General features: G+C 37.6%; 1 protein-coding gene across 8 annotated transcripts in view; it reads right to left on the bottom strand.

Moving 5' to 3' along the window:
- The window catches only part of SLC8A1 (solute carrier family 8 member A1), a 485,568-nt gene that overhangs the window by 30,275 nt on the left and 443,165 nt on the right, over positions 1 to 12,128 (bottom strand). For all 8 annotated transcript variants that reach the window (XM_075862749.1, XM_075862755.1, XM_075862748.1 and 5 more), the window contains 2 exons: positions 9,675 to 9,774; positions 4,083 to 4,358 (listed from right to left, as the gene is read on the bottom strand). In XM_075862749.1, the coding sequence (XP_075718864.1) occupies positions 4,083 to 4,358; positions 9,675 to 9,774 (376 nt within the window). The remainder of the gene's footprint in view (positions 1 to 4,082; positions 4,359 to 9,674; positions 9,775 to 12,128) is intronic.

The raw sequence follows: 12,128 nt of genomic DNA, 5'->3' as shown, positions 1-12,128 counted from the left end.
GAAATTTTAAGTTATTAAAACAAAGCACAATGAAGGTGCAATGGGATATGAAGAATAAAATATGTTATCTTGCCTCACAACTGACACTTTCCTGCTTATGTCAAATCTAATTTTAATCTTGGAATACCGGTCATCATTTGCCTAGTATATGTGCTACTATAATGAGTAACTGAGGCAGATCCATGTGCTGTGTATATATATGTCACACATATGGTACAGGCTTTAGATAATTCGCAAACAATTTAAATTGGAGATTAACTGAATCTCTTACACTAAGCTGTATATTCCTCATTATAAGCACAGTTAGCACTGTGATTAACTGAATATCCTACCATAAAGCCTTGAAGCTTCCCCCATTAACAGGCAATGTAGTGGTGACAACACAAAGCCATATAAAATAACCGATATTCCACATAAAAGTAGGAAGATTAGTTATTAATCCACTAACCATCTAGACTTTGCAAGTGACAGATAATCATCTATACACTGGTTTCTCTGTTCCCTGGTAAACCTTCATTTGCATGTTGGAGAACTTGATCAGCCATTTTTTCAACATATTTCTATTACCTAAATTGCTCTCTTTACCAGCAGGATAAATATGAGCCCTGCAGTAGAGTAGATGTGGTTAGTGGAATTCCCTACATCGTCATCAAATCTAGATTCTGTTCTATGGGATTGCTCCTGGGCCCCAATGGTAAAATCTGTAACAGGGCCCCCTACCTACCATGTGCCACTTATAATACGGGTGTCTTCTTATGTAGAATAGGGGGCGACTGCAATCTCTGCACCCCCTATAGTTACGCTACTGTATTTTATGGAATTGCCAAAATAACTGTCTAATGCCCTAGGTGTCTCTTGCACAAATTCTTTTAATCAGAAAATCAGCCTAAGATAAGACTCTTTGGGCATCCTACCTCTGCAACTGTACTGTTTCCACGCCTGATCTCAAATCAGGTAAGAGAACAAGATGAACGAAATGAACATTCTAAATAGCCATTCCACAAAGCACCACCAATACAGAAAGATTGCTTTAAGCCATATAGGCCAATGATTTACATAAGTCTATTGTTAAAAATTACACATATGGTCAGGGGTTAGCCCCGTGCCAGTCCCATTTTCTAGCTGGAGAAAAAATTAATTATACTGTACAATGGCTATGCTGCCCTATATAAGACCTGTTCATCTGGAGTGACCATGCAGACTATATACTGAAATACCCCTATAATATAAACAGTATATTTATTATATTGACATTACCAGAACAGGTGGCTTAACTTATATACACAGATAATAAACTGCAAGAGTTCACATTGTATACATTTCACGTACATATGAGGGCAACAATACTATGAATTATTGCAATGTTTTTATGACTTGACCAAATCTGGGACAAAAACTCGTGAACTGTGAAGTATATAGTCTTTGTTTGCCAACTGAAAAATTGCTTTAAGAGGAAGTCTATTAAGATGTTTATAACGTTAAATCAGTGCTGTGAATAATTTATCGGATGGGGAAAATTCAATCTCCTGCCGAACACGGAGATGATGATAAAAACAGATGCATGTTTTATGTGCTTGGACACGTCAGTATTTTTCCTACAAACTGATTTCAAAAGAAAAAAAGAAACAAACATTAAAAATTCTAGATGGTGATTTGACATTTGTCATGAATATTGAATATTGCTAACTCAGGACTTTTTCTTTATACAGTTCATCACCTCCTTATAGGAATGTATATTTAAATACACATCTTCTAAGATGCTTTCTCGGGATAACATTCTCAATTCATGCCACCAAGGAATTAGTTCAGATTTACTCCTCACTGCCTGGTGGACAATACAGATCTTATACAAATATATATATAGATATGCAATGTAATAGATATTAAAAAAATATATAAATATATATATATGTGATGTCCCTGTTTTTTAGACTACCTAGACATTGGGACCGGATTGTAAAAGCTATGCTTATTGTTGTGCCACCAAAGCATACTCATTAAAAGCTTCCAGGGGTGTGAGGAAGTTAAATGCCCTGTCACTACCCTCTAACTTTGTCAGAATTCACAAAACACCATTTAGAGCCTATGGAGCGACAGAAACTGCATAACTATTGTAAGGGCAGCAATTCTACAATATTATAATAATAATAATGGCAAAGCTGCTTACAATGACCTCTTATGGCAGCACATGGAGTCCGTACAGGTTTGTATTTGGAGCTGTAGGAACTCCATGTCCCGCCATATGGCGCCTCTGCAAGGCACCGCAGTCTCCCCTAGAAGCGCCGAAATGAAACATGAACCCATGAGAAAAAAAAAATCAGTTTGCCTCTGTATAAAATCTGACAAACGTAGGGCACTGTTCCCTCAAAGCTGTGTGCTCTGAAAAATCCATGTTAATTGGGCTCGTTAATTCCCATTAGTATGCTATTTTAACTCTTTCCTTACCAGAGCTCACATCTTGGTGGGAATACTGACATAGTATTGGCATATAGCAGTCTATGGATGTCATATTACAACACAGCTCTGCAATATGAGTGTGTGCAAGAGCATTTAATAAAGTCAATCTATATTTTTAACAAAGCAATCTTTTGACTGTGTCATGTACAATAGAGGGATATTTGGCTGACGTAGTGGGGGTGGTTAAAGCAAATTGTTATTGTTGACTCTGTAAAATGTGACACCACCCAAATATCAAATTTCTGTATAATGTTCCTAATTTTTTTTTAATGATCTTTCATTTATTTTCTTTGATCAGGTATTTTTCTATCTTTTACTTTTTTATTTTTTAATGCTGACAGCTATCGTTCAAAGTGAATCAATAATATACTTGCTTTTAACCCCTTCCAGACATTTGACGTAACTGTACATCATGACCGGAAAGGAGGAGTAAGAAGCCTGCTCCATAACCAGCGAGTGTCGCCTTTATGTTATATCTCCGATCCCTGTCCTTTAACCATGGCCATGGCCAATAGCGATTGCAGCATCTAAGTCGTTAGAAAGAGGGGGCCCCCTCCGTCATCCCATTGACCCACGAAAGTTGTCATTGTAGCCTGCGGGCATAATAAATGCCCTAGGTCTGCCATCTTTGTGCTCCTTTTCAGCCCTACAAGAGGCAGGGCTTAAAAGAAGATGGTAAAAATTTCAATACACTGCAATACATAATGATTGCAGTGTATTGTAAGATCAATCAAACATTCACTTGTGTTCAAGTCCCCTAGGAGTAGTAGCAGTGAAAATTAAACATAATTGGTATTGCTGCATCAGTAAAAGTCCAAACTATTCTAATATATTGTTATGAAACCCTTAGAGTGAATGCCGTAAAAAAATAAAATAGATAAATTATAGGTAAAAAATGGAAAGTGTCCTGACTTTACTTTAGCTTTCAGTAAATCGTGGAAATCATGAATCAAAAAAAGACACATGGGTTGCATATTTGTAGTTCCCCTTATTAACCTCACAGTCATCCTGTATAGTTTCTGTAAAAAACAATGAACTGCACTATTCTCCCTATACAAGGTGCAGTTATATTAAAGGGGTTATCCGGGTTCCTAAAACTTTTCAGTAATGGCTGCAAATGACCTGAATTAAAAAAAACAAGCAGTACTCATCTACAGTATTTTTTTTTTCCCCAGCGATCCAACTCTGGCGCTCTGGTGACCGCAGCAGCCAATTACAGGGCTCAGCGGTGACTAATTGTATTTTAACCATAATGTCAGAAATATAACACATGCCCACCGAGCCCTCCGATTGGCTGTAGCGGTCACATGCTGCCTGCATGTAAACAATCAGCGGGAGTGCCGCCAGAGCGTCAGTACTGGATCAATGTGGGAAAGAATAGGTGACTACTGCTTGTTATTTTAATTCAAGTCATTTGCAGTCATTACTAAAAAATTTAGGAACCCGGATAATCCCTTTAACTTTATTGCATTCCACTCCAATTTTGTAGGGACAACACAGTATCACTGGAAAATGCCTGCAAAATCCTGTAGAAGGTGTAGTAGTGATTTACTGGTTGACCAAAACTGAAAAAAAAAATCAATACATTTTACATTTTAAATTAACAACAGACTAGACGCACTTACCTGGTACCGATGTTCCAAGAGCCACAAAAACAACTGCAGTAACAGAATCCTTTAAGCCGATAGTACAACCAAAATGAGAAGCTAAATCTCCAATGAATGCTGTTAGGAGACCAATCATTGTAATGGACACAATGAAACAGGCCCAACCATTCCAGTACTCCGTTGGTGGGACAAAAGCAAAGAGAACCTTCCAGAAGACGGTCAGAAAATGCATCACATAGTCGAAGCAAGATGGCAGTTTTTCCTCTCCACATTCATCATCATCATCATCCTCCCCTATGTGGAAAATAACAACAAATTATTACTTATTAACACATCAGTTTTTATTAAAATTGCCAAACAATTTGATGCTATTAGATGTAATGTATTCATATTACTTGGTAAAGTTTCAACTGTAATTGTGGAAAACCTCCTGATAATATTTAAGTAAGGAATTTCTTATGAAAAAAAGTGAAACAAGGTGTTGGAGTAAATCAATGTCGGAGTAAATAATCAATTACGTTTTTCTAGTTTCATTTAATATGTAGAGTAATTTTTGTAGCTACTTTGATTACCTTCTAAGGCTCTGTTCACATCACGTTTCTAGTTTACACTCAGTGCATACGCAAGAAAACTCTCCCATTGTATGTGGTGAATGTAAATCCCTGACATATCCAACATATCCAATTTATAGGCTCTCATGTAAAGAAAAACCCACAAAACGTATATCACATGGTTTACTAATAGTGTGGGTTTGTCTTCATGGAGCAACCCCAAATGATACATAAAAGATGTTAAAGAGGTTGTCCAGGATTGGGAAAACATGGCTGCTTTATTCCAAAGACACTGCCACACCTGTCAATAGGTTGTGTGTGGTATTACAGTAAGTCCCATTTACTTCAACAAAGCTGAGCTGCAATACCAAACACAACCCATGGATAGGTGTGGTGCTGTTTCTGGAATAAAGCAGCCATGTTTTCTAATCTTGGACAACCACTTTAAGGGTATGTTCACACGCTAGACTAAAAACGGCTGTAAAATACAGAGCTGTTTTCAAGGGAAAACAGCTCCTGATTTTCAGCCATCTTTTTTAGCAACTTGCCTATTTCGCGGCGTTTTTTACGTCGTTTTTGTAGCTGTTTTTCTATAGAGTCAAAGAAAAACGGCTCCAAAAATGGCTCAAGAAGTGACATGCACTTCTTTTTCACTTGCGTTTCTTTAAGCGTTCTGCTTCCAATTTTTCGTCTGTTTATGGCCAGAAAAACGGACGAAAATAATTTGTGTGAACATACCCTAAGTGTCCTGACTTGACGTTAGCTTCTAGTGAATCTTGCAAGTCATGAATCTGAAAAGGACCCTTCCCAAGGGGAACTACTAGAACGGATAGATCTTATTATTGCTGTCAGTACTTGAAGTTACAAGCTTCTGTGTCCTGGTCATCCCATTATTATACTTCTTGTTCTAATTTCTAGTAAGTTCAACCATGGGATCCAAATCACCAACTACATCAATATCTACATCCTAAATTATTTCAATAGTGGCAATCCTGAGTATTTGTACATTAATATAAGAGATGATTTGGATTCACAGTATGTTGCTATGAAACTACTATACAACATTTACTGATAACAATGATGAGTTTTTTCTCTATTACATCCAATTACTCTCCTTTAAAGAGAGTCTGTTATGGGAGATCTTAAATCAATATGTATGTATGTATGACATCCCATGCAGAGGAAGAAAACTTCAGAATACATCACAGTTTGGTTGTATCTATACTGATATGTCTTGTCCCTTTACTTCAATTTGTATAAAACCACATATCCTTTACTTGGCAGATTCGAGTACGCAACAATACATGCAATTCACACATATTATACTGACCACTAAACAAAGAAACCTTAATAGTACTGGAGATGCAAATTATTTTCAAAGCCTTTGACATGATTCCTGCCGTCAGACAATGTCTTTTTCCGACCACTTACTGAATGAAACCTTTACACATTTCTATTATCCCAATGTTGCCGTGACATGCCTATAAAATCATAACAATTCAGACCAAATTTCCTTTTGCTAGATCATAAAGCATAGCATTGACACTTAAATCTCGTCAACAGCAATCTCTTTAGGGAATGATTAATTTGGCTTGTGTTGGATTGAACGGGAGGATGTATATGGGCTTTTGGGATAAGCTGTCATAATCGGGATTGAAAGGCAGCTGGCAACATCTGCACTGAGAGACACAATTAAGTTAATCACAAAAAAGAAGTATCATAAAATGAAAATTGCTGGGAGCTCAGCCCGAGTGACCTCAAACAGTCTCTGCAAACCCAGGGATACTGACTGCACTGTGCCATCTCCAAATGCACCAGGACAGGGCTCGGTGGCATTTTCCTTTGATGACTGTAACGTAATTCGAATCTTTAATTGAAAGAATCCACAGGAGACAAACAGAACATCTGACACTAATGGCAGCATCAGTTGTTGTCCTTCAGAAGAGCAGTCTCAAGTTCAGATTCATATTTAAGTCAGAGTGTGGTTATTCTTAAAAGTCGAAAGTGGAGCTTGGAGGCTCCCAGAGAACAGAGATCCGATTGCAGGAATCATCTGTTCTAATAATAACAATCTTTATTTTGCAAAATCATCAACTTGGAGTCAATAGTACTTATGACTAGGCAATATATTTCTAAATCATAAAACAGTCGCTTTCACATGCCATCCATACTTCACCGTTGTCAGAGTAACCGGGCTTACAAATTCCTTGATAGAATGGAACTATATGAAAGCAACTCACATTGACTCTAATGTTGCTTTCCAAAAAAAACAAAAATGTTTCACACATTTACCATAGTTTCCAAATATACGAGTGGTTGATAGCTTTCAAGCCTGCGTCTTACATTGATTTTAATGGGTACCGACAGGTTTTTGTCACGGTAATTTTTTCTGGGATTTTTGTCAGAATCTGTGATGAAGGCTCCTAGTGGAGCCTCCAACGGAAATGTGGACACGGCCTTAGAAGTCGGTATAGTACAAAAGTCCTCCTGCATGTTCATGAGAACTTAGGTTCACTGATCTTGACACTTGGGTTTATGACTTACATGCTTGTCATTTTATCTAATATATTATGGTTTACTTTACATACATCTTACGTTATAGATATGGTAACTGTGGTTTATTACCAAAAAGCATTGCGCCAGACATAGGATGTGCAGAGTCTTTCCAATGGTGGATAATAACTGAATTCACACATTCATATTACAGAGTATCATATGTAGTGTTAAAGGTACCGTGTATTAACACTGCATGCAATGTGCAGGCATAGATATCATGTAAGCGCAGGGCCACCAACAGGAATATTTGGGCCTTTAGTTCCCCATTATGTCAACCTCAATCTTGTTCCCTATTGCATTCATTTATACTTTATCTCAAACTTCTTTATGCAGCCTCTCAGGCCCATACCATATATTTAGTTGGTCCATGAGGGAGAGGGAAAAGAATACTAATTGGGGATTTTACATTTACACTATTGTGAGATGAAGGGCACCATGTTGGAAACTAGGTTTGGTAACAGCCCACAGGTGAGTTTGCACCGTGTTTTTGCCTGGGCCTCTGACAGCAGTACCACCTGTACTGCCCTAATGGCAGCCCTGTGTAAGTTGACAGCATTATTTTATTTTAGAATATATTAAACTAAAAAAATATGTTATACAAACAAAATATTATATGATTATTATTATGTCATGGGCACTTTTATTTGCTGCTTTGGTCACTGAACCGTCAGTTATAATATTACATGATAAACAACAAGTCCTTACGGATTCAAAGGTCTTGCTTGACATACTATTGTTCTTGGCACAAGCGAACAGGCCACAGATGCAAAAGAAAAGCATTTACTTTGGTACACAGACTCTGGTGCACTGAGAAATCTGCTCATAGCATGAAGTGTGATTTGTAAAGTATTGTGCCAAGGAAAAACTGAAATAATAATTATTTATAAAGCTATAATATAAAGCTATATAAAACTGTATTACGGTATACTTCTTATGCTCTATATTGGGAGAGCATGCTGAGAATATTATATTAATCTACATATATAAAGCACTATACCCCGGACAGGAGAACTCGCAAGCAATATGTTCCTTATGTAATCTTAAACAACTGGTATGAAGTGAATACATCTGAATGCTATAATTACACTCAATATAATATCTTATTTTTGTACTCATATTTCGATCTATGGGTACAGTAAAGCTCCACAACATCAAGGTTGCATTCATTTATTTAGATCACGTGGAACTGTCCATAACATGAGGGTAGATGCTGTAAAATGCCATTAAATGATTGACATCCTGCCTAGACCAGTCAGTTATGGAACTTTAATAGATGAAGACATCATTCTCCCTCGATCACACTACAAAACACCATCCATGTGGCGTAGGTCTAAGATTCCTTCTACATGCACAGATTAAACTGAGTAACTGACAGTGGCGTATCTTCCATAGGATGCAAACCATACAACTGCTATCAAGCCCATGGTGAGAGAGAGGGCCTGGCAATGAGCTGCTTCTATTGTTTACCTATACACAATCATAGGGTTTTCCTGCATTCACCACTAGTGGGAGTTCTGCATATACATTTTAACAGCTCCCTCTGGGTTCAATAGTAGCTGCATACATGCACTAAGCTCCCCCTAGTGGTGGCTGCAGACAGCCAGAGTTTTATAATTTACGGTGTAAAGAAAATCAGGAATTGAAGCTCTATGTGGCACATTTATTAATATATACAGAGTAGCGTAAATCCATTGAAAATTAGGTGCTTGGGTCATATGAATGTGTCAGATAAAGTGGAAGGGGTTTCAGTATTGTTTTTATCCCACGCTCACATAGTGTACCAATAAAAACTGGAGCTCCAACTCCTATAAAGGTATGTTGTACAGAATTATGGTGGACATTAACTTATTAGAAAAATAGTACATTTGCCACAAGCTCTCAATAGGGGATGGGGCCCATTCTATGTTTGGCTATGGGGCCCTATTTTTTCTGAATATGCTCCTGATAACTAGCTAATCTGCTCTGGTCTTTGTAAGCTACTTAAAGAAAACTGGAAAGCACAGTACAGTTCAATTACAAAGAAAAAAAAATAATACGATGTGCTTTGAACAGTAGCTATGATCTGTTTCATAAATCTCCCACGTAGTCAAGGATGGGAGGAACATATAATACTAACTGAAACTTGGATTCAAGGAACTTCTGACAAAGTTATGTTTTAATGCTCTCAGAAAAAACAAAATCCTAAGAATCATGTATCTATTTAAACACAGCAACTGCCGACAAGGTTCATATCTAATATAAATTATGAAATAAATCACGGGTGAGTGCTAATATTCTAAGTCTAAACGTTCCATGACACAATCCCGAGAGAGGAATGTGACTAAATTAGAGAAGCAAGGTCTCTGGAGATTACTATGGCGGCCTTTATAGATACAACCTTGGTTAATTGCCATAATTCCCTTCCAACAAATATAATAAAAATAAATATAATTTCCAACTGATGACTTCACATTCTTTGGTCACATCATGTAAGTAGAAGTATGTACACAACGCATAAACTTACCAGCACTAACTGTAATCGCCTCAATGAATTGCTCTCTCCAGCTGTTCGTTCCAACCACCAGAGCAAGATTTGTCTTCTTAATAAGTTTGTCCACAGTGCTCTGCAGAGACAGAAGAGAAGTAAGGGACTCATTGGAATCATTCACTTTTCATTTACCACATACGATGGTAAATCATAACAGCTGTTGAGCCTTCAGGATCATCACAAAGATATCTTTAAAAGATTATTTTAAACGCAGATAGGCGGATATCATGTTCAATTGGATCACTGACTCTTTACTAAAGGAACCGAGGGTATTGCAAAGTCATGCCGGTTTCACATGAGCATATTAGAGCTCCACGGAGAAGTCATATTTTTAATGTCAAAGACAGAAAAGGTATTCTTGAATCCTTCTTTGAGAAAGTCTTTCCTGATGTCACACTTTAGGATTCAATACCGTCCTTGTCAATAAATATAAAAATAAAATATAAATACAAAATATATGACGTGCTCGGAGCCCTAATACTGTTTATGATGGTCATCAAGGTCTATAGAAGCCCCTAGGTAATACCTGTGGCAGGATACCCGCCATCACTTTGTAGGACATGAGAAGTAGCATAAATCTGCTATACTACTGACCAAATAACTTTGCCACATAATGCCCAAATAATACAACTTTACAATAACAGTACGATATAGCGCTCACATAATACTTCCATATAGTTGCATAAAAGTGCCATAAAATGCCCAAATAACAGCATAATATAGATGCCAAATAATACCACAGACTTTTGTGCTGTGATACAAGGTGCTGGAGGAAAAGTTTGTGATGGATTGTTGAAGGCATTTGAATGGCTGTTCAATAAATGTCTGTTCAATAAATAGGGTTATAAAAGTTAAAAAAAAATATTTTTGCTTACTTATGGGCAAGAATCTGCCAGTATCTGCCGGGTACTAAGCCCATCTGCAATAAACACTTGATCAAACATTGACAAAACTAAGTCTTAGGCCCCATGCACACGGCCGTGCCCGTAATCACGGCCCACGATTGCGAGCACGGCCGGCCGCCGAATGCCACCCGCATTTTTGGGCCATGCTCCCACACAAAGTATGGGAGCACGTCCCGCAAAATACAATAGAATGGACATGTTCCATAATTTTCGGAACATTTCTACGGCACGGTCACCCATCCGTAGCGATGCGGAAAGGTGTCCGCGTTCAATGGAAGTGAATGGGTCAGTTTTTGCGGACTATAATTGTGGTCCGCAAAAACTGAGGTTTTTTACGGTCGTGTGCATGGGGCCTTACTCTACTCTTAGCATCTGCTTGGTTTTGCCAGTGGATGGCACTGTTCTGTCTTAAAGCATGGATCAATCAGCAGAAGCTGCTATATGTTACTTCTCAATATAGTGAAAGCTCTGGAATATTCTAGGCACTTTTTTTTAAATCAGTATTTTCAGAAAATATATATTTTTTAAATGTATGTGTAGGGACATTCTCAGGAAAGGCCCAAACCAGATAGATATTCCTTTTTGTTTACTGACAACTTGTAGGACGTTATATGAAATAATAGCAAGTGTAGAATGGAAAAGATGGAGTGCGTTTGTGTTTTTTTTACATTGTACCTCTCCCTTGTGTACAGATAAATAAGGTGTAGTGAGAATACACAAAGAAATAGAACCAGACTCAAGAATGAATCGCATATATTTCTTATTTACTTGAGATGCTTAATAATTCAATACGCAGGGAGTATATACACGCATGTGCATTCTAGTAAAGTGGAAAAATCAACTAGTCCATGCTCAGTCTAAGCTAATACATAATATACTAATTATAATAAATTTAAAAAACCTAGTCATATAAAAATGAGTACACTGCATTAAAATGATGGACATTTCAGAAATCCACCTGCATCTGTACATTACCAACAAGGTCAGTTCTAGTTGTATGTAAGCTCTTGGGCTACAGAATCACGGTGGACGTCTGGTCTACCCTACCTTCTAGCTTTGCAAGAGCAGAGCATTTTTACCCTGGTCATCATGGACCCCGCAAGTTCAAAGGTCCCTAATTTCTTCCCAGTGTTGCCGGGTGCTCACACCGGCCCTGATTCAAAAACCCAGATATTCATATTGAAGGTATCCCATGATGCTCTCTTACTAAATCTGTAATGTTCAATGCATGTTGAGGATTGTTGCAAAGTAAATCTCAAATTAAAGAGACTCTGTCATCAGATTATAAGTGCCCTATCTCCTACATAATCTGATCAGCGCTATAATGTAGATAACAGCAGTGGTTTTTATTTTGAAAAACAATCATTTTTGAGCAAGTTATGAGCTAGTTTAGATTTATGCTAATGAGTTTCCCAATGGACAACTGGGCGTGTTTTTACTTTTTACCAACTGGGTGTTGTACAGAGGAGTGTATGAGGCTGACCAATAAGTGACCAAACAGTGTCATACACTTCTCATTGTTCCA

The sequence above is a fragment of the Rhinoderma darwinii genome, chromosome 4 (genome assembly GCF_050947455.1).
Source record: "Rhinoderma darwinii isolate aRhiDar2 chromosome 4, aRhiDar2.hap1, whole genome shotgun sequence".
Lineage (NCBI taxonomy): Eukaryota > Metazoa > Chordata > Amphibia > Anura > Rhinodermatidae > Rhinoderma > Rhinoderma darwinii.
The sequence above is the reverse complement of the archived record's forward strand: the minus strand, read 5'-3'. Positions and strand labels throughout refer to the sequence as shown.